At 40.8% G+C, this 24,423-nt stretch overlaps 1 protein-coding gene across 1 annotated transcript; it reads left to right on the top strand.

Annotated features, from left to right (window-relative positions):
- The first annotated feature begins 19,734 nt into the window (after window positions 1-19,734).
- Window positions 19,735-22,315, top strand: LOC147448501 (protein DNA-DAMAGE INDUCIBLE 1-like). Its single transcript, XM_086522395.1, has one exon. It carries the CDS (start codon window positions 19,762-19,764, stop codon window positions 20,812-20,814), a length of 1,053 nt encoding a protein of 350 aa, XP_086378521.1. The 5' UTR covers window positions 19,735-19,761; the 3' UTR covers window positions 20,815-22,315.
- The last annotated feature ends 2,108 nt before the right edge of the window (window positions 22,316-24,423 follow it).

The following is a 24,423-nucleotide window of genomic DNA, read 5'->3' as shown; positions in this document are numbered from 1 at the left end:
AAGTAAATCCTTTGCAAAGGCTCTGTTGGTTAGACAGAGAAAGTCCGTGGGTAGAGGCAACTCTTAAGAATAATTGAAAGATTCATTTTTGTTGAATTATAGGACTGTCTTCATTAGACCATGTTTGAGAAAGAAATGTTTTGGTGATGTTTGAAGGGCTGGATGAAAGAACTGTTGGACGGATACGCCGCGATGGACGTCAGCACAGCGAGAACTCACCTAACAAGATTTGTCTGCTAAGGACGAAGCTCGACCCGCAGGCGCATGGAAGCAAGCATGATAGGGTGTCAACCTACACTCGACCGACTCCTAACTAATTCCTACAGAGGTCTCTACCCAATGTCTAAGTCACAGCCTTCAGGAGTGCATAAGAGGAAACTTCCTACAACGCTGTCTAGAGCCGAACACCCATCAAACAATTTCGAAACACCACAGAACTTGAAGGAGACCCTACTAACACCAATAGGTCGCTCTCCCTAAGGTCTATGAACCAAAACCGCAACCCAAAACACCCGGTGCAAAATCACGTAGGATATCTGGCCAAAATTTTCAGGTCTTCGTTTCCAAAATCTAAAGTTCCTAATGTGTAGCTCTACTCAATGTGAACGCGTGGATATGCTGCAATGCAAAATTGGACAACGTATGCTCACCGCATCACCAGATGAAGCTCATAGATGGAGCTCGCAAAATCGGACCATACACGTGCAATTCAGGTATCGGCATGTAGCTCTCGTTGGGGACAACACGCTGCACTTCTCCGCACTCGATTCCAACCACCGGTGCGCACATAGTGTCAAGATAAAGCTCTCACTCTCTCTCGTACACAGTACGCTCACTCAGAGACTTTCCAACTTTTTAAAATGACAAAAGGTTTTTTCATTAAGATCAAAAAGTGGTATAAATACCTTACAATTCTCAAACCCTAAAGTTCCAAATTAACCATCTACTTAATCTAAATGTCAAAACTAGGATACTGTCTGGAAACTTCTGTAAGCCCCAATATTTACAAGGTGAAATGTCGGGTTTTCTCAATGAATGAATAATTACAAAAAATAATAATCTGCCGAGCCGTCATTTTTCGTAGGGTGTGTCCAGCTTCTAACACTCCCCCTCTCCTTGCTCATGTCTTCCCCGACATGGCTGTTGAGTTGCTTCTTCATCTTATGGTTTCTCGCATCTTGAGCAGCGACTCGTATCTTGCATGTAAATCCAGTAGTGTTGGGCTGAATATATCAGTGTTGATGGTGAAGAAGCCGGTGTAGAAAGCTTCTTCAAAGGCCTGGAGGTGATAGGATGGCAAAAACATGATCCTTTGATATACAATGCGCTCAGCCCTACTACTGTAGACACAGAAGTCTTCCATAAAAGCTTTAACACAACTACCAATGAATGGTTCCAATACCCAATTTGCTCTCTCTTGATAGAAATATGGTCCATTTGACAACCCAAATGGCAATACCGTGTAACAATAACAACCCCATGGCGTAATGAAAGTTGTCTTTGTTCGGTCTTTAAGAGCAATCTTCAATTGAAAATAGCCTGAAAAACCACCACACAATTGTACCTCTCATAACCTGCCATTGAATCCAAGATTTGATCGATGAATGGAAGAGGATATGGGTTTTTCTTAGTGGCTGTATTTAAGGGTTTAAAATATACACAAATCCTCCACTTTCCATCCTTCTTTGGGATGACTACTACTGGACTCATCCATTCTGTGGTTTCCACTAGGACTATGAACCCTGCCTTCAATAACCTGTCCACCTCTTCCCGCAAGGCTTCCATTTGCTCTTGACCCATCCTTCTTAGCCTTTGTTGCACTGGCTTAGCACCTTCTTTTAGCTCTATATGCATCTCTTCTCCTTTGAACCCTCTAATCTCTTCACATGAAATAATGAACAAATCAAGAAAACTAGCCAGCATGTGCAAATATATCTCCTTCTCCATAGCTGAGAGGTCTCCACCTGATCATTCGTGTCATCAATTCTTGCTTCTTTGACAATTCAACCTTGGTTTGCATCAGCCCTTCAATCACTTCATAAGGCCCTTCACTTTCATCTTCAATCTCATTTGAAAACGCAACTAAACCAGACTTCTGGATTTCTTTGTCCATCAAAAGAATTGCAACATCAACATCCTCATCACTATTGGTGGTACTATCAATGTCCTCATCAGTCACTGTGGAATAGTTTATATCACTAGACTCATCCTCATCTTCATAAAGCTCTTCCAATACTTTCCTTGTGTCCATATTATATAGCTTCTTGGCACGTGTCTTTCCATAGAGGCTAATCGTACCACGTCGCCAATCTTGAACAGCTCCCACTGCACGTAACCATGGTCTGCCCAGTATAATAGGATATGCTCCCAACCCTACTGGCATCACATGAAAATCAACCACCACCTTTGCATCATACGCCTCCACTTCTAAGCTCTTTACAACACCCAAACATTTTACTTTTTGACGGTTTGCCAATTTGATCCAAAAGCCTGACACCCCAATCACTGTAAGACCCATCTTTTCAATGCACGAGTGTGTTATGACACATATTTGGGCTCCGTCATCAACATAACCTTGTCCCAAATTTTTTCTTCTGTGCCACACATCTACTATTGGAAAAATGTATGGTAGCTCATCCATCACCAACACCTTCACTGAACCTCTCTCTGGTTCTTTCTCCATTGGGTTAACCATCCTCTTCCACTCTCGCTTTAGCTTAGGCACCATCTCTATAAGCTGCGCAGAAGTAACATCTGCTTTCCTGCTTGTCAGATCCTCCTTCAAGTCATAGCTTAATTATCCATCCCCTAGTGGAAAATTTGAAACATGAAACTTGCAACGAGCCCTTCTTTTCCTCTTGGCCTTGACATCTTTGCCTTCATGGATCTTTCCCTTCTTCTTGCTAGGACCCGGGGCATTTCTTCCTTCTTTATTCTGTGTGGTCCTCTTCCTAATAGGCATAACCAATGTATCCTCTCTTTTGCTGCCTTCTCCAAGGTGACCACACTTATCACTTTTGTCTTTCCCTTTTCCTCTTGGGTTAATCCACTGGTTCCTTTTTCTCCCTTAATCTCAATGCCATAATCATTTGACCTATTTTGCACCTGTCTTGGCAATGGGTACATGTCTCCCCCCATTTTTGGTGGCTTATCACATTACAGGCTGATGTGGCCCAACTCTATGCAATTATAACACGTGGGCGTCTGCCTCCAGACTCTACCATTGCTTTGTCCAACACCATTCCTGGGTCTTTCTTCACCTCTTGGCTGATTTGCAAACCTCCCTCGATGTTGATTATTTCCCACATTACCTAGCATGTTTCAACTGAGATTCTTCATTAAATCTACCACTTGCCTCATGTCTTGCCTTTGCCCATCATCTTGCACTGTTGTAGTGACCATTGTTGGCATAACTTGAGGAGTAACAGAAACCACTGGTTCATGATGAACCCGTGGCATGCAACCTTGCGAAGAATCCATAGGCTGAAACTCATACCTTCTGGGCAAAGACTCTACTCCTAGCTGACTCATTCTTCTCAGCTTCCACTCTTTGTTCCTTGCTACTTCTAGTGTTCTTTAGCTCCACTCTCCAACGTATATTCTCCCAAAGACTAGCCAAGAAATTGTCCTTCTTCATCATGTCAGGTAGAGGTACCTGTGGTGCTAAGTCCTTGCACATCCGCTCCCATGCCATTGAAAACTTACATATGTACGCATCTACTGGCTCACCTTCCCTTTGCACCAAACCTTGTACTTCTTGTCACACTTTGTCAGAATCTTCTGTCTTCACAAACTCCACTTCGAATCCATGCCGTAGATTATCCCAACTTAATCTCACAGGTGATCGGCCACACTCAACTCCTCTTCAAATGCTTCGGACCAAACTCATGCATCACTTTTCAAACAAATCCAGAGAAGACGTAATATCTGTGCCGGATCATGAATCTAATTGCTAATGCAAGCAACCTCCATCTTTTCCAAAAAGTCTGCCACATCTTCATCACTTCTTCCATGAAACTCCGGATAAGAGAAATCCATGGCTACCCAAGTTTTGATGCTTTGAGAACCCCTTCTAACACAGGTGCAAGAACCCAAACCTTTTTACTAACTCAATCTCCAATAACGTCAATGGAGCTTATATTTAGATAAGGACAAACACATGCACATCAAATGAGTTTTCATAGTTAATCATCAGAATTACAACAGGCAAAGGGGATTCTTAATCTTCTTGGCCCAAACATAAAGACTATGCACTGCTAGAAAAACATCTTCCTAGACACATGAACATTTATCTGGATTATTTGTGTTAAATGAAAAGGAGTGAATTGAGTTCCATTTTGATAATCCATTAAAGCGAACCGTGCAGCTCCCAAGAAGGCACACCTAACTTATCCTCTGATTTTGCCAGAATTTCAGTAGCATAACAGCATAAATGGCTCAAAAGACCAAAAAACCATCCATCACAACTTGGAAACATTTTGGCAGAGTTTCCCCAGAAGTAGAGCAGTAAGAACCCAAAATATAGACTATATATGTATGCATAACTTGCCAACAATAGAATCCGAGCATCAAGTAGGAATCGCTAGTACATAGCCTATGGCAAGGTCACAAAAAGGGTTCTCCAGTCACCTGTATCACCGAAAGGATCTCACATTTGAGAATTCCCTAGCTCAATAAAACCTCACGCTTTCGACCCTCTCACAAAAGCATATGCAAATCTCCTATAGTCAAGTCTCAGAAATGACTATCTTCCAGACCAAGTCTCAAAAATAGCTTGGACTGCCAAATAAAACCAAGTATGGCTTCACAAAGGCGTACAATGGCAGTATCCACATGTAACGTACAATACCAAAAAATGCACTTAAACAGGCGCCAATTGATGCATGCCTACGACAACTGCAAGTGACTTACACTTGCCAGTATATCACTCTACTCCAGCTATATGTACCTGTGTGAATCACTTGTACATGTACCTGTAATCCTAAACCTATAACTTGTAATCTGTAATCTATAATCTGCAACCTGTAATCTCGAAGCTGAAGGTACTCAAAGAAGATCCTCTGTGGAGGCACCAAAAGAATGCGAGCGGGATGGAAACACACACAACGCCTCTATAACCACCCGACACACACTCTTGGGATGATACACACACACTACGGGGAACCACTCGTCTTACACAACCCACCTGGCCGAGACAGGGAACACACCAATGGAGTGAGAGGAGAGAGACTATCCATTTGCCCACTCAGCACAGAGAGAGAGAGACACACACACACACCCTAAAAACTCAGCTCAAGAGAGGAAGATTTTTTATGATTAGATACAATTCAGCTTGGGCCAACACCAATGGGGCAAATAGCTCACACAATATGGATGAAATATGTGAGATACAATCACAAATTGAAGTAGAGACTTCGCTCACAAAAGAAACTTACACAGCCAAAACAATAGGAAAAAGTGAGTAATTTGGAAAAATGGGCAGCGCCGCTGCGTCTGGAGCGACCAAAAACTTCAGTCTAGAATATCAAAGTGCTCAAATCCGACCTCGAATGAGCTGCAGTTTACAGCCAAAACAAGCTCCAAAAATAGTAAAAACTCAGTTGCAGCTGCTCCTCCTCTTATCTCCACGTTTTGCTTGTATTTTTTTCATGTTTTTCAGTGTCCACACTTCACTTTATCCCTTGGGCACCTTTGGCCTTTTAGTTGACCTCAAACGGACCCCGAACAGGCCAAAAACTGGCTATGCAGTGCATTTTTGTCACCCTTCTACATCCATCCGCACACTTGGCACTCAACTTTTTCCAATAATGCATCCCACAACCACGTGAAGTGGCCCCCAAATATAGTTCTCATGATGATCTTTGTGGATAATCATCACAAGAAAACACCCACGTTGTGTCCTCGCTTACCCACGTGCAAGTATTGCCCCCATTTGACCTCCTGACGCCACTAGATGCCATCTGACACACCTGAATACCTCATGTCGTCGGCCCGTGGATAGATTCTTCTAGAAGTTTTATGCGCTACCAACTCCTCATTATTATAGAAAAAACACATTGGTACTGGTGATAATGAAAACTGATGTACTATGTACACGCTTTCCCACCTGTACCCATGTGGGCCCCACGTAACCACCTAGCTCTGAAAAATGGGCAATCCTTTATTTGATGCACCATGCATGTGTATGTACATATGCACAATCACTTCTTCCAAAAGACTCCTAACAACACCAACTACTCGGATGAACATTACAAACACCTCACTAATTATTATTTTTATAGATATATAATGAGAATAAGGATCACCAGGAATGATCCTTGTTGTGCTCCACCGACTCTCTGCTCTTGCTCTCTGTTCTCACGACACTGTACACATGCACACTTCATAGATGAAGGCCCTAAGGACCAAATGGTGACTCTAAAAACCCAAGCAAAGCACACATCACTGGTCACAAATGGAACATTAAGAGATTTGAGCAAAGAAGTAGCAGGACCATCTAAACCAGCAACCAAAAAGTGAAAACTCATTAAAGAGTTCTGGGATCAGCTTAGTGTGCTAGGATGAAGAAATCAACAATGGCCCCTATCGAAAAGAAACAAAATCGGCAACTTGGGAGGCAGAAGGCACTTCAGCTTCCATGACTATTGTTATGCTTCCATGACTATTGTTATGCCTGGTACAATGCTAGAGACAACTATCAAGCTCCAAAAGAGCATAGGGAGAGCCTAGAACACACTAACACACCTGAATAGGCTACCACCATCACTCCTACCATAATCGAGAGACCAGGCATTCCACTGTAAGCTTTAAAGAAAAACAAATTGGTCAAAAGCTTGGTTATCAAGTCATAAAAAACATTATTAGTGACTAATAATATTCTAGTACTCACATACTTGCCCAAAAGAACAGATGCTGACACCATCAGTCATGGTTGTGTCGTCATCATATAGACTTGTGGAACATGATCATCAATGGTCTTCGCTAGATGATGGAAGTTCAAAATTTATCAAACAAGCTGAATCAAGCAAGCTAGAGCAAGAACTAGAAAGAGAAATTGTTAAATAAAAAGTTAAAGAAAAGAAATACTCCATCTAAAAGAATATTTGATTGAAGAGGAATGGTTGAGGGAGTGGAGCAAAAACACCATCAAAGAGCTCCAACAACAAGTGCACCAATTGAAATGTAATGGAAATGGCCTATGAACTTTGAGAATAGCGGAATTAAGAGAATTAGAGTGAGCATTTTTGTGAGATTACTTTGAGAACATTGAGGGTGAACTTAATTGATGGTAGGAAGATAAACATAGTACTTAATTAACTTGGCATGAACAATACTTTTGCAAGAGAGAGAGAGAGTATTAGAGAACATGACAATAGTTGATGACCAGTTTTACTTGGAGCCGGTTCCCCCTCCAAAAGGCGTTTGTATTATAGATTCTCCCATCAAGAGAGACTTGTTACAATACAATCTTTGTGTTCCTTGTGACCTTGGTGATGCTGTGAAGATGGAAAGATTCATGCATCACAAGCTTAACATAAACTTTGCAAAAATCATTAACTATCCCAAGCCTCAGTCCCAAGGCCTCAAACACCTTCAAAGGTGGAGAGAGCTAGCGCAGAATGAGGGTAGGGAAGAGGAAGAAGAATCATCCATAGGAGAAAGAAATAGTTCCTCACTTATCATCAGTCTTCTTGCTTAGCATAGAAGAATAGCATAGTAATGAAGATGAAGAAGATGGCAAGCTTAAGCATTGAAACATGGCACTTGGTTGGATTTACATTCCATAGCCAAGAGGATTGGTGTAAGCTCTCCACTTCTCAACAACCTTGGAGAAGGAGATGGAGCTCTTGCACTTTGCACTCCACACAATGAGAGAATGTGTGTGTGTGTGCGGGAGAGTATACCCCCCCTCTCATGCTTGGTCCACCTCTCTCTCTCTCTCTCTCTCTCTCTCTCTCTCTCTCTCTCTCTCTCTCTCTCTCTCTCTCTCTCTCTCTCTCATATTATTTATTATTTCATTCGGACGTGTCCTCTTTTTCCTCTTTGAGAGAAAGAAATTAATTATTTATTTTTATGTATATAAATTCTCATTGGACACTTTTAAAACTTATCCAATAGCATTCAAACACATCATGAGGGCCACATGTGGAGGATCATTTGAACATGTGTCTTTTATGCTTATTAAGTCATTTGGTTGAATTGAATACTTCAAGGAGTTAGTCAAACAAGCATGGAAACATTGAATCCTCTTGCAAGTTATCTTTGAATTGAATACTTCAAGAACTTTAGTCATTTAATCATGTGAGAAACACCCCAAGCTTTTGGGCAAGTTTCCCACTAACACTTAGCAAGACAACAAGCACATCATGCTTGGGTAGGATTCCCACCTCAAGGTCATCCCTAGCTTGCCTAAGGTCAAAGGACTTTTGAACACTAACTTTTGGAGGTCTTTAATGAAGCTAACCCTACGGTATATAAACTGATCCATAAGGTAGCATTGCTCTTTAGCATACCATCTCTCATTTGGACCCCTTTAACCTCGGCCCCATGTTGAGATAGATCCATAAGCACATGTCTATATTCTAACTCTTGTTCTTGTTTATTCTCCCACATTAAGTGATCAATTTAATATGAGAAAATCATTTGGGTTGGTTAGATATTAGATTTTATGACATGAAAGCTCAAAATGCAAGCCCAAATATTGAGAAAAAGAAGTTCAAATGCAAGACTTAATACTAAAGTTCAGAATACAAGCTTAAATACTGAGAAAAAGAGGTTTCAGAAAGGATATGGCTACACAAAGGGTTTTATTGGATCATAGCCCTAAGCAGTTCAAAAGAAATCCATGGTGTCCAAATGAAAGCAAGCATAACTACGGAGAAAAAGAGGTTTTAGAAAGGATATGCATGGCTGCACAAAGGGTTTTATGTAGACTGCAACCCTAATAAATTCAAACGAAGTCCATGGTGTCCAATTGAAAGTTCAAAACGCAAGCCTAAATACTAAGAAAAAGAGGTTTTAGAAAGGATATGTCTACACAAAGTGTTTTATTTGACCACACCCCTAAGAAGTTCAAAAGAAGTCTATTGCGTCCTTAAATAGTCAATCCTTAACGAGTACATCTATTAGTCATTAGTGGACATCTCTTAATATGAGGGTAATTTAACAAGGAATTTGGAAGACATACAAAACTTGGTAGCCGCTACTATAAAGGATGGTGTGGAGGAAAAAAGATCTATATATACCAGTGCTTTAGCAAACCAAGGTCTCATAGAGCATTTGACTACAAATATCAACAAAGACGATGAAGATGATAAGACAAAGACTAGGATGCAGATGACGGAGGCTCATATAAAAAGAATGATGATGATAATGATGATCCCTCTCTGACTCCTTAATCTACTCAAGCGAGCACTCATACCAGTTGAAGCCATGGTAGCTCTCAAGGTCCATCAGACCAAATACTTGACAAACCATCAAATCAAGCTAAGGGAGGCCACGACCAAGTACCTTTAGAGCAGCAACATGAAACCCACTAATGGCAACCGAAAATGTTTACCAATGAAGACAAAGGAAACATTGTGCTGATAGAGCCAAATTCAGATTGCAGCTTTGAATACTCTAACCAATGTGTGAGTCTGAGCAAGCTTCCTATCCAAACTTTTCTACAAGATTATGATGCATACTTGGATCTAGAGGGGTATCAAATGATATTTATCGAGGTAAAAGAATGATCAAGCAATGAAGAATCATAAGTTGTCATGAACAAAATCCTAGATTTTAACAACACATCCCAATGCTATTAAGGTGTTGAATAGAATACCAAAGTTTGATCTGATGTAAGATGAATTGCTGACATGAATCCCCAAACCAAGCACCCTACCACAATGAATATCTAAAGCTTCGACATTCAATTAGAAGTGCTATTGGGAAACAAGCTCGTAAAAGAATTTATGTAGGATATGAGAAATAAGATCAAGGCTCTATTAGATGACGATGCAGATAGTCAGAAGACTATTGGAACACAGATTCACAAATCTATCATTAGTAAAAATATGAACCCTCTAGAGGCCCTTTGCGATTAAGATTAACTAGAGGCCAGTCAATAGGAAGAGGATGGTGAGCACACTCTATACCCTCAAAAAAGTAGGGGGACAAGGTAGCCTTACACCTCTTAATAGCCTCTTACCTAGTGAGAAGGTAAGGGAAGTGGCTAGGGGAAAGGGATGGGGGGGGGGGGGGGGGGGAACCACTATGAACCCTTTTCCCCCATATTTTGGTTTGGATTTAAAAATGAAATAAAAATTTGGAATTTTAAAAAAAATCAAATTTCAAATTTTCCCTCCTTAAAAGGCTCCCAAACCTATTTCATGCTCAATAAAGCAATTTTGACTTCCAAAAGTCAAAGAACGTGTACTAAACAATCCAAAAAAAATCAAAAGATCATTTTCCATCCTCCAAAGTCTTTCCAAACCTATTCTGTAGCAAAAAGTGATTTTCTCTCTCTATAAACCCTTTTCCAAGCTCTACATTGGTGCAACAACCACATGCACCCCTATAGTCTAGCATTATCTCTTTGCTAGCTTTCTCCCACCTCCATTGTAGTGAACAAGCAAGCTCCTCCCCCATCTCTTCCCCTTGCCCACCACATATTTTCACACCAATCTAGGCTCCTCTCCCTTCTTTCACCTCCTTTATAGCATGAAAGAAGATTCTTCTCCTTCTACTTTCATTCATTCACACTACATGGAAACCTCTACTCTTGAAGGTGGAAAAAGTATGAGATTATATGACTTGCATATCAAAACAATAGGAGGTGTGAATGGTGAGTGGGTATTGCAAGGGTCCACCTCCAACATAAAGATAGAATGGTAAGAAAACTACCCTTGTAGCTTACATTCAAAGCTTAACGTCATCTCCATCTTTAAGTTTATCATGTTGGAGACAATCAACCTCTTTATGGATTTCAATGTCTGAGGCTTCATACTTCATAACATTGGGGTGTGCTATTTTGTTGATGGCTTTGGTGAGTCATCTAGGGTAGTGTAGCATGTGATTGAGTCTCACAATGCAAGTAAGTTATGTTATCTATGGAGAGTTTTTGAAGATTCTCCTTCTAATTTCTTCTTTGTATAGTTGTCTCACTAGATTATTAGAATGATATAGTTTTGTACTCTATAACTTTTTGCTCACAAAATCTAGTGTTTACTTACAGAGTCGACTTGTTTTGAGAGGACATGAGCAAGCAACCATGTACAAAGATGGAAAACACTCTATTCTTGGTCCGTAAGGAACCCTTTACTACCATGTTAAAGGATTTTGATAATAATAGTAGCATTTGTGTAGAATATTGAGCCAATAGGTACTCTCTAAGGGCTCTTAGAAAAGCCCTCCATATCAAGGACAACTATCCACTACCAACAACAGACCATGTTATCAAGAGAGTTGCGGGGAAGGAGGCCTATAGTTTTCTAGATGGGTTCTCAGGCTACAACTAGTTGACCATTAAACCAGAAGATCAACATAAGATAGTTTTTGCAATAGAGTGGGGCATATTTGCATATAGGGTAATGACTTTTGGCCATGACCAATGCACCTGCGAGTAATGAGTCATGCATTCAAGGAATATCTCAGACAATGATTAGAGATATACATGGATGATCTTTGTGTTAATTCTCACCTAAGAAGTGATCACATAACGCACCTAGAGAAAGTCTTTGAAAAGTGCAAAACTTATCATATTTGTTGAAACCCTAAAAAATGTGTCTTCATGGTAAGAGAAGGTAAAATTTTGGTCCACATTGTGTTTAAAAACGGAATCCTTCTTTCATAGGAGAGCATGAAACTAAATTGGAAGTCAAGGTAGTGCCTTCTCAATGGAAGCCAATTCCAGAGATGATGAGCAATGTGAGCTTACATTACTATCTCTAGTACATGACAACAAGGGCTGAACAAAATATTCCACAAACACATCATCTTGTGAAATTAAGATACTCTTTGTTTACGGATGGTACAACATGTAACCTTTGCTCTCAGTAATGTAACCAACAAAAATGGATTTGATAGCCTTTTCATCCAACTTTTTGCATTACGTTTGTGGCACTAAAGCATAAGCCAAATAGCCAAAAACATGCACATTACAAATAGATGGCTTTCTATCATGCCATGCTTCATAAGGAGTCATAGACTGCAAATCTTTCATAGGACACTTGCTACATACATAAGTGACACACATGATAGCCTCAAGCCAAAATGAATGTGGAAAAGCTTGACTCACTACAACACATCATCGCACGAAAATTGATGTTTGTACCGACGCAAATAAACGTGGTCAAAAATTTAGAGGCATCATAAAAAGAGTTCTATAAACATTGAACTCGTATCATTGGTATATGTGTCGGTATAATCACTTTCTATACCAACACATATACTGACGCTCATATCGATGCCTGTACAGACACATGTACATGAGTACATATCAATGTCTAAGCATAAGCTTAAGCATAAACATAAACATAACCATAACCATAACCATAAAAGAGTCACCAAAACCATAACCATTGCTGCTAGCATAATAAAAGAAACAATAACAATTGTTAGTGGCATAGCAAAAATAAATCATAACCATAAACATTATCATAAGCATAAGCATAACAATGAAAGTATTGTTAGAACCAGAAACATTTCCATTATGTGCATCTTAAGCTTGATCATAATCATAAATAGTGATTGTGTGTGTATGTGTATGTGTATGTGTGTGTGTGTGTGTGTGTGTGTGTGTGTATTTATGAGTATGTGTGTGTGGATGAAAGAAAAAGAAGAAGCACTCACACTTAAAGAATGTGAGTGTGCGAGAAGTATGAAGAGTCAAGCAAATACCTGCAAAAACAAAGCATAAACATTTTTACCCACATACACAAACAAAAATATTTATGTGTATGTGTGTGTGCATGAAACAAAAAGAAGGAGCACTTACATTTAAAGAATGTGAGTGTGCAAGAAGTACGAAGGATCAAGCAAATACCTGCAAGAACAAAGGATAAGCATTTTGTTACCCACACACGCAAACACAAATTTTCTCACACAACTACAATAGATGAGAGGTCGGAAGAGGCAACTCCATGAAGGTCTGCAAGGAGGGAGGAGGAGATGGGGAGGAGCTATGGAGGTAGCTGCCTTGTGGAGAAGAGAGAAAACACAGAAAATGAGCTCTATAAAGCAGCAGGTCATCGATACATGCATCTATATAGGCACTGACAAAGACATCGTATACACACCGGTACATGGGTCGATAAAAAGCAGCAGGTCATCGATACATGCATCTATATAGGCACTGACAAAGACATTGTATACACACCGGTACATGGGTCGATAAAAGTAACATTAGTATAGGCGTCGATATTTGCATCGGTATAGGCATTGGCATGTGCGTCGGTATAGGCGTTGGTGTATCCGACAGAATTAAAAATTTGAATTTTAAATTGAGCACTATTTATACTGACGCCCGTCATCGACATCAGAAAAATGGAGTCGGTAACCAATTGATTCCTTGTAGTGACTTTTGACCATACATTGTGCCATTTTTGTAAGTGACATGTTTTTCCTATCAGCAACACCATTTTGTTGAAGTGTATATGGCATTGTCCATTGGTGTTTTATCCCACGATTAGCAAGAAATGCATTAAACTCATTAGACACATACTCCCCCCCTCGATCGAAATGGAGAGTGCCCATAGTACATTCAGATACATTTTTAGCCATATTAAAAAAATACTTGAATCACATAAACACTTCAGACTTCTCTTTAAGTAGATAAACCCATGCATGCTTGGAGTAATCATCAATGAAAGTCACAAAGTAAAGGTAATTTCCCAAGGACGGAGTTTGCATGGGCCCACAAACATCACTATGCACAAGCTGCAACCTGCATGTAGCCCTAACTAAACCACCCTTTGGAAACTTCAAATGCAAAATTTTCCCAAAATACAGCCTTCACAAACATGCTTCACAGGTGCTTCAAGAGACGATAAAGAAGCAACCATATCAGATTTTTACAAATAAAGCAAAGTGGCAAAATTGAGATGCCCAAACATGCATGCCAAAGTTTTGCATCTGAAACAACCTTTGAGTTCAAAACTACATTTGCAAAAATCTACCCACACTTGTCAGAAAAAGTGAGCTTATACAGCCCATTGCATAAAATGCCAAACGCAACAATTCCATCACTAAAACTGAGATAATGAAGTGTACATCTATCATCCACAAATTTGACAACAAGACCAAGTCTAGCAAGTGCGATATAGACAAAAGGTTCTTTTTTTATCCCAGGTACATAAGGTGTATCAACATGTGTGAAAGAACTACCGTTTGCAGCAATCGACACAATCTTTCTAACTTTCTTGACCAGAGAAGAGGTATTGTTGGAGCAAGTGACTATTTTCCCATGAAGAACATCCTCGAGAGAGGTAAACAAGTCACGATGAGAGGTAATTTGCTTTGTAGCACCACTATCAAAATACCACACATATGAATCCGGAGTAGCTAACATACATGCATCATGGACAGAAAGAAGGATCATAAGTGCACTTCGTGTAAGGTGCAGCGGAAGTGAATGTTGAACTTTGCTCAAGATGAGTGCTATGAACTGTGCTCAAGGGTTCCTTTTACTTACGGAAGGGAGAGCCTTCCGTCCTTTAGTGAGAGAGTGCAAATGATCACAAACAAACTGGCAAACACTGTGAATGAAGGTGTTGAGACTGAGAGATATAGAGAGAAGAATATGACACCAGAATGTTGTCAAACCCTCCTCCAAAGGCCCCACTCTCTATGGCGAGAGCAGTCTACTATTGATTGCACAAATCTTTACAATGTAACGGACTTGTCGATGATGTCGACGACAAGACGTGCTGAAATGTAAAAAAAACACTAAGGGCTGAAATCTGCAAATCTTGTATCTATTGAATTTTGACTCTATGTTGGTGACGACGGCGATGACAACGACGCGACGACGATGCGCTGAAAACGTAGATGCTGAAATCTACGAATAGCGGGCTGAATCTGGAAACGTTGGCTGATCTGATCGTGCGGCAAGGATCTGCTATGAGAAGGTGAGATCTGCAAGGTTTGGGGGTTATACTAGTGTCTATATACGGAAAACTGAAAACACTGAAGCTAGGGCTGAATTTGTATGGAAACCAATCGGGTGAAGATCTACTACCGTAATGACCATGTCGCGATGTTGTAAGGCTAAAATCTACAAAACGCTAGAGCTTGAGGCTGATCCAAAAATGCTAGGGCAGAAATGGTGTCTTGCTGCAAAAATGCTAAGGAATCAGCTGTGGTCTGCTATCACTAGGCTGATCTGCAACTGCAAACGCTGGGGTTGATCTGCAATGATGAAAACCACTGGTCCTTTGTGGCTGAAAACACTAGGTTGCCTGCCGAGGGGGGGAGGTCTTGCTGAGAAGGTGCATTGTTGAACACTGAGTCCCTGCTGCCTCTTTTGCCAGAAAGTGCTAGCGAGGCTTCTTATATATTGTCTTGCCAGAATTTCCCTACCCAGTTTCCCAACAAAGTCACTTATTAACAATAATTGAAAAATGGCTAAAATAGGAAAAATAGGTCTGTGCACTGTAAAAATGCTCTTGATGGGTTCTGATGGTAATCTGATGATCATGCTATGTGCAACCAGAGGATATGCATCTACTCTAAATGACTGGACATGCCCGGTCGGCGAATAGACTCACAAAAGTGCCAGAACACTTCCTAAGCTAGGCTAACTGAACCCTTGTCATGAAGTAGCTTGTCCACGTACACATAGGGTTAGATGTGCTGCACGTGACACTCTGTACTAAAATCCCACTTTGCATCTACATCAACATCACAATCTCCTTTCAAAGAAGATTCTAAAATTGTTGCATTTGTAGTAGAACCAACCTCTTTCTTCTTAGCCTTTTTACCTTCAATTTCGGACATTGCTTGATCGACTAATTATTAGCTTTACAATAATGGCAACGTGTCTTCTTTAATAATTTTTAGACAAAGTGTTGCAAGAAAAAACATTAGGAACATATGATTTTCCACTCGCAGATGAACCATAAGAAGTGGCTACATTGCTGTTACCACTTTTTCTTTGAGCAACAATAAAGGCTTGTTCAACTGCACGCAATTTAGCCCTGTTTTTTCTTGAAAGTGACTCTTGCAACAATAATGTGCATATATAATGCATCAAACTTGACAATTTTTAAATTTTCTTGGGTCATAAGTCTCTAAGTACTAGCAAAAGTATGGTAAAAATGTGGCAAAGCACCAAGAACAGTCTGCACAAGGGAACTGTCAGAAATGACTTCGCGTGTAGAAATAAGTTGCTCATTGATATCCTTGATACCAGCAAGGAAAGTGTCCATTTCATCTTCCTCATGCATAATATTACTCTCCAACTCTTTACACAGCAATGCAATTTCAGCCTCATTACGACTTACATAAAGAGAGTATAAAGACCAGCCACAATATCCCAAGTCTGTTTTTGAGATTTAACTATACGAATGTGAGGAGTACTAGTGCACTTCACTGATAATACAATCAATGCATGAGCATGCGCAACTCTTGCATCCTAACGAGCGTGTTCAACCATAGGCAAAACAACTCTATTAGCAACAATCATGCCACCAAAACCCGCAACATCCTCAACATTGGCTATATCTATAGAAGCAAGACGTACATCAATTCCCTACACAAGATTCCAAACTCCCTTTGACACAAGATCGTGTTGCATCATGTAAGCCCACATTCGCTAATTGTCCTTATCCAATCTATCCTCAACATCAAACATCTTGAATACATCCGTGTTGTTGTTAGCCATGGCGGTTGCCTATACCTGATATGAAAACTGCCCAAAAAAAGGAGAAATGCAACAGGGCTTACGTGTGCTATGTAGCACAACCCAAAGAAGATTGTAAGGGACCTGTTACGCAAAAAATGGCACTGACAGAAAACCTGTACAAAAGGAAAAAATTGCTTGCACAATACTACTTGCAGTGGAAAAGGAGGCAGAAATAAGCCCGAATGGAAAATCTGAGCAAACCAAGCTCTAGGAGACATCTCAAAGTATTTTTTGATCTACTGGCGCTCACCAAAGCTCATTGAAATCTGAGAAAGTGAGTAGGCATGTGCTGGCGATGCTGGCAAGTATGCCCAGGAGGAAACAACCTGTTGTGATACCAATTGTTGGAAATAGGGTTGCAGGGACACACACACAACTTGGAGAAGAGGAAGAAGCTCAAGCCACACAATAGAGAGTAGTATTACTTAGTGTGCAATGGAAAGATAAGCTAGCCATAGAATGATGGACGTATATACAATGCACGGGGAAAAGAACCTCCCAGTGTGAGGGAAAAAATGCCGTGACGGTCTTAAGTGTATTCACACACATCACTACCATAGATGTATGGTAACACACCTCATCTTCTGTAGTAATTCCTGAGGGAAAAAATGCAGTGACGGTCTTAAGTGTATTCACACACATCACTACCATAGATGTATGGTAACACACCTCACCTTCTGTAGTAATTCCTCTCCGTGTCACCGTAGTTCTAGCAAGAAAATCCCAAGACATCTCTGATCGATGTAATCTATCACTCTAGACAAGGGCCCAAAACCATCTCTGAAGAGACAATGGAAACGTCACCGAATCTCATAATACATTGGACATCGGTAGATATAGTAATTCTCAGTCTCTGGCTCTATGTCACATATAGCCTGCATCCGCTCCTTTGCGGGTGTCGAAGTATATCTCCCTATCTCGATCTATGTGTAGCTGATGAAAGAAAGTGCAAAGTTGACCTATCGCGCATCGAAATCCATGCGAGAGGTGTGAGTTCATGTATCTCGACCGGACAACGAAACCATCCTCGAAAGTGTGAAGAATATGCTCTCTGTAAAAGGCCATTTTCTTTCCCCACTCCTAAGGGAGACTCAACCAGGTCCTCTGTGTATCAAGCTGTGTAAGATCCAGTCTGACTATCCTGCTGATCTCCACGCTAGTGAGTACGTGTGATGGTGCATCCAAGGAGTACTCAAAGGGTGTCAATCAGTCCATCATGAAACCATGTAAATGAAACCACACTAACATCTTTACATACCAGCATATGAAGTTGCCCCTCATAGCTAGTTGGTGGGATGATTCAAAGGCCAATCTAGCGTAGCGATGAGATGGTAGATCCCTCAAGCCATGCATATATAAAACTGATCTGGTAAGTGTCTCCACCATCGGAGTAGCTGCAAATTCTGCTCTAACAATCTCGTGGGGTAATGCTGCCTTGCATTGGATCAGCTTGGAGATCATAGCTATAAGTGGTTTCTCCATCTCGTTCCACCCGTCAGCGATTTCACCAGACCACATATGGTGGTCAAGAATAGGTCCTCAAATCTAAACTCCATACAATAATGTGGATGTCACCAACGTATCAAACAACAATAGCTTAGTTCGTGGCTCTTGAAATTGTACTAGTGAACATATGTGCTCCAATCGTGCAAGGGATGTAGAGAACCTGCGGCCTCTCTCATGGAGAAGGAGGGTCTGTGAAAACAACCTCAATCAAGTGTAGTTCTCAGCCAGCTCTACCTCTTCCTCGCCATAGAGAAATGTTGGCACTGATGCCCTCACCCATTGTGCTGTAGTACTATAAATCGTCACCTTGGTCTTGCTTAGGTTCAGAGACAAGTCTCTATCATGTGCATATCTCTCCAATAAATCTAGATGGATTTGTATCCCTTCTCGTGATTTGAAAATGAGCACAAGATCATCTACATACAATAACAGGGCTATCCAAGTCCCTAATAACGATGCACCTCTATCTCCATCTTAGCCAATATAATTTGTGACCTCATCAATATACATACCAAAACAAAAAGAGTAGAAGAGAGTGGACAGCCCTGTTTCATTCCAATGTTAGAGTCAACAATCGAGCAACAGTCTCTGAGAGGCCTTCGGGTGTGCGCACTCTAACTGTTACTGTTTCGTATAGTTTAAGGATACTCCATGTAATCTCACTTGGAGTCTGTGCATCAGCCTTGCTTCAGGCACTGTACTGTCAAAGGCTTTGCGGTCGTCGACAAAGCAACAATAGATACGCTGCCCACGTGCTCAATCCTCCTCTCGATGATGCCTCGAAGGGTGAATATGTGATCAAGGGTAGCAAAACCTCTTTTGAATCTTGCCTGCCCACGTGCTCTTATGCCCTCTCTCTTTGCCCAACGGCCAAGTTCGTGCTTGAGTATAAAAGCATAGAGCTTAGCCAATGTATGGCATATTATGATTGTGCCATAGTTACCAAGGTAATGTAGGATCCCGAGCCTTGATAAAAGTATTAATCTATCTCATATTGTCATCTTTGTATATGCTTCTATACACTATATACTACAGTGCAGCTAAGAAGCACTCTAGTTCCTAAAACCTGAGAAACCTACACTCTTAAGGTTTTCACTCTAAATAAAATTGAACTCCAACTTTTTCACGCTAAATTTATTTGAAGTCAGTAGATGAACTCACCTTCAAATTCAAATTTTATTTCACTAGATTTATCAAAACTGGGCAGGTGGTTTTTAGAGCACGACTTGTGATTGCTATCGTTTTTTGTTTGTAAGAAAGCATCCTATATGAAAAGCCCTTCAAAAGCCAGCTAATAAAAGCAGCGCTGCAATGGTGGCCTACTTGAAAAGGAATTAACGCTCAGGGTTGGAGATCCAGGCGTGGGCGCAGACATGCAGATTACCGTGATGACCAGCTGGGACGGTCAGTTCTTCACGATGGACGTGGAGGCGGACCAGCCAGTCGAAAAGATGAAGGCGCTCTTAGAGCGGCGAACAGGGATAGCCGCGCCATCGCAGCGCCTGCTTCAGCTGCACGTCAGCACCAGCGAGCTGCCCAACTCTTACATTCTGCACTCCGCGGGCATCGCCGAGGGGGACGTCCTCATCTTAGGAGTGCCGGTGCGAGCGCCAAACCCCGATCGTGAGCATCATCTGCAGCAGCAACAGCAGGAAGCTGAGCTTGCGTTCGTGATGAACGCCGACCCCTTCTATGTTGAGGCGCAGCGCATAAAGGAGGCCAACATCCAGCAGAAGAACATCCATGACAACTGGTTAGAGGCCATGGAGCACTACCCTGAAGTCTTCGCCAAGGAGAATTACACGTCGCTGTTTGTGGACATGGTGGTAAATGACGTGCCCGTCAAGGCCTGTGTCGACAGCGGAGCGGCGATTTCGACCATGTCCTACAGCTGGGCCGAGAGGTGCGGCCTCTTAAGGCTCTTGGACACGAGCTACGCGGGATTCGCCGTAGGTGTTGGTGTGGCCCCCATTCTTGGCCGTGTCCACGCGGCGCCCATCGAGCTAGAGGGCAGACTCTACCTCTCCTCCTTTATAGTCTTGGAGCATTTAGAAGCAGGAATCCTTCTGGGGCTCGACATGATGCGCAGGCATCAATGCATTATCGATCTCAAGGATAACGTCCTTAGAGTGGGCAACGGATCACAAGCTTTCGACGTGCCTTTATTACTATACAAATACAAGTACGAAGGGGACTTGGCGATGGAAGAAGAGCAAATTAACTATCCCTTATTTGATCCTCGTTTAACTATGGCAACACCACCGGCCAGTAGTCATCTACATGGCTACGCACCAACACCGTGCCCATCATCATCAATACACCACCCATACGTCTACACCAAGCACCACCCCGACGTGCCACACCAAAAGGGGCTTACCCAACCAATGTTTTCTGATGGACGAAGAACAAAACTACGCCTTATATGATCCTCGTTTAACTATGGCAGCACCACCCACTACCCATCTACATGACCATGCACCCACACCAGTTATATCATGCCCACCATCATTCCACTAGCCATCTACATGACCAAGCACACAGGCGCCAAAAAGGGCCTTTCTCTCATGACCAATCACCCACACGAATTATACCTTGACCACCATCGTTATCAATGAAAATACCATCTCCCTCACTATCCCAACAGCTCGCACTGTAGCACGCGGAGCTACTCGTGGAGGAGGCTTTTGATAGTACTAATGGAGTTATGTAAACCAAAGTCACCAAGCTGATGCACTTTCTTGCGGGAATTTTTCTTTTTAGGATATTGTCGGATAGTGGTGAGAAAAATATCTATAAAGACTTGCGTAGAAGATTTCATAAAATTACTACACATGTGATGCTAGCATTAGACTCTTTTTGTCTGGCTGTTTGTGTAAATCATGAGAGCAATTTATCCATCAAGACCCCATCAAGACAAAGCATTGATCTTACGAGTAATGCCTTCACGTGACCAAGTTTGCAATTCCACGCTCTCGCGCCCTTTGAGGAGCTACGAACAACAGAAAGACGCCACTTAGAACTATTCATACTATGAATTCTATTTCTTACTCCACAAGTCTAATCCTATTGCATAGGCATGGTATTTAGGAACGAGGTAACAAACCCGTTATTCTCATCGGCAAGTTGATCTTGTAATGTGGACTCCATATCTATAGAAGCATGCTCAATGTATGTTTTAATGCCTGTTTGCATCACAAAGAGTTACCTACGTTGCATTGTTCTCGTTTAAAGACCAACATGTAGTGTTGTAAAGGTGGTTCTCTTAAACTGCGCTCATCTTTGCCTTTTGTAGCCTACTCTAACGGCTCTTGCTCGCAAGCAACATGATTATAAGCAAGAGCAAAGAGTTTTGTAGATCCACTATGGAGATGTTCCCACAAGCCTGATCATTTTGACTCGAAACTTATATTGATCATCCTGTCATTAGACTCCACATTGGCCTTCTCTCAATCTGCATGATCTAATCTCCTTTAAAAGGATGCCTTGCATGTTAACTTGACACTTCAAAAGAATTGAGGCTTGCATGCTTGATAAGGACTAGTCTAGATATATAGTTGCAGTCAATTCCCAACAACGTAGCTTAACATCATGCTCAAGCTCCATTTGATTCTCCCTTTCTATCATCAGGGATGCAAAAGTGGAAGTGGAAAATTCTCAAGCTCTATTTGCAAACATTTGATTCTCCCTCTATCATCAAGGATACAAAAGTGGCAGTGAAAAAGTAATGTTACAGGTGAAAAAGCATGCACGGAATGATGTTCATGCGCAGTAGTGATAAGAAAAGCAAGGAGTATCCGCAACATGCGATGTTGATATTGATACATGGCCCATTCTATGGCTTTGATTTGTAATAATCAAAGGTTACAAACTCTTCAAAGCTCGAGAGAAGGGGTAATTGTGGCCAGAAAGCATCCAAAAAAACATGAAGACAACTTGTGGAATGAGCTGGTCACTTGACAATTATCTCAAGTTATAACTTCATTGTTAGATGTCAGATTAGATTAGACACAGTAAGATGAAGAGAATCAGACTTTAAATGACAATTAAAAAACTAGACAGACAGTCAAACTAAAAGAGTATAATCAAATGTTGGACAACAAAACTAATATGTTCAAATTACTGAGCTAGAAGTACAAATGAACTAGCATTGGATGCTGAATTACAAGGAAGCCTAAGAGTTTCCAAAAGCTTATGAGTACAACAGAGCTTTGTTGAAGACTAGCCTTGAGGGGCTCACTACACTGAAAAGAAGTCGATCACATCATTTCAATATTAGGTATTAATTTATTGTATATTCTCACATTTTTGTATACAAAAGGGTGCTGAAAATTGATATTGGAAAACATTTACACATTGAATGAAAAAAGGGTCCCTTTTATTGGTGAAAATTTCACAGCTAAGGGCTTAAATAGTCCTTGAACACAAATGATATATAGGATTTACATATAATGAATCTGCTTGATTGGCTTTGATACGGGCTTCAAACAGAAGTTCAACCATCTCTTTGCATTGAGGTTTAAAGCTGGATTTATTGTCCAATTCCTTTTTAGGATATCTTGGAGGCCTCTACTAGTAATTGTAGCAATTCATTTGTATACTTGATGAGCAGACTAATTTGGCATCACCAATGATTCATCATATATACCCCTAATATTTACCAAGTCATCTTTTAATTAAGAGACTGTGCTTTTCTATTTTGTTTCATTGAGCATAGATTTCCAAGCCACACATAGCGCCTTGCTTTGCTCATACTATTCTCAAGTCTGATCGACTATTTCGACATATCTCATCAAATTAGTTGGATCATTGTAAGGTAGAATCGTGAGAGCTCCTCCTCCTTCATTAAGATTGCACACATCAACATCGGTGAGTTTGGTACTACCTTGATGTAGTTGATGATGATCGGATTTTCTTGTTGCATCACTTTTTTTAGAGCCCTCACCAAAAGAAACAAACTTCGTAGCGCATTCTCCTAGTCTTTGAGTGTCATTTGAGTTCTTGGGCCTAGTTGACTACTGGATGCATTGTTCTCCAACATTAGGAAAAATATGAACCTTTGCATGGGCCTTGTAAGGATCCCTAATTTTAAGGGATTAAGGGTAATTTTGTGTAGACTTTGGGGGACAAGTGTATTTAATAGTCTACTTTTGAGTGGATTCTCTAGCCTTTTTTTAGGGCCATTTAGGCTATGGTACTCCTAGAGGTTCCTTTCTCTCTCTAGCTCTTGAAAAGTGAAGGAAAAAAGGTGTTATGGCATTAACTACCTCCTTCCATGCCACATAATCCAAAACATGCATAACCCTAAGCTAGAAAATGATTTTTTTCCAAAAAATCAAATTTCACCTATTTTTTCCTCAAAAGTTCACCTTAACGTATATACATATCAAGAAAAGGTTTTTTTTATCCTGTTTTGGACTTACACTCACTAAAAGGCCAATTTTTGAATTTTTATTTTATCACCAAAAAAATTACTCTCTCCCTCTCCTCTCCTCCTCCTTCTCCCTTGCATCTCTCCTACCTCTCCCCTACCTCCCTCTTCTCCCTTCCATTGCCTTCCCCCTTTGCATCCTTAGGTTTAGCAGTCATATTGCTCAACAATATCACAAACAATGCATCCTTTTGAAGGACTTAGGGTGAGATTTCAGGAAAGTTTTGTATGTGGGAAATACATCTCTTAAAACAAGTAAAAACATTGGTTCTTTGAGTATTTTCAAATTCCAGGGTTTTGATAATTGTTGGAGCCCGTAGATGAAGGAATCGAAAAAGTAAAAAATGTATGTTTTACATCATTATTTTAAAAATTGGCAACTTGCAGGTTGATATTTGGATAATCTGAGCAAGATATGCTTTTTTGCATCACACGATGGTTGAAGAGCGTGACAACATGATAAAATATCATGTGAGATAAGCCAAACACATTCGGAGCTAATTGGGATCTACAAGTTGTTGAAAATAGCCTAAAAGTTTCAAAAAAAAACTAAAATTTGTATCATGGCCAAACACCTAAATTTTGTAACTACTCGCCATTTAAAGGC

Source organism: Adiantum capillus-veneris, chromosome 10, assembly GCF_014529385.1.
Source record: "Adiantum capillus-veneris isolate H3 chromosome 10, ASM1452938v2, whole genome shotgun sequence".
Classification (NCBI taxonomy): Eukaryota; Viridiplantae; Streptophyta; class Polypodiopsida; order Polypodiales; family Pteridaceae; genus Adiantum; species Adiantum capillus-veneris.
This window is presented reverse-complemented; position numbering and strand designations above follow the sequence as displayed.

Coding starts and splice junctions, on each gene's coding strand:
- LOC147448501 (XM_086522395.1), top strand. CDS start 19,762: ATGCAGATTACCGTGATGACCAGCTGGGACGGTCAGTTCTTCACGATG.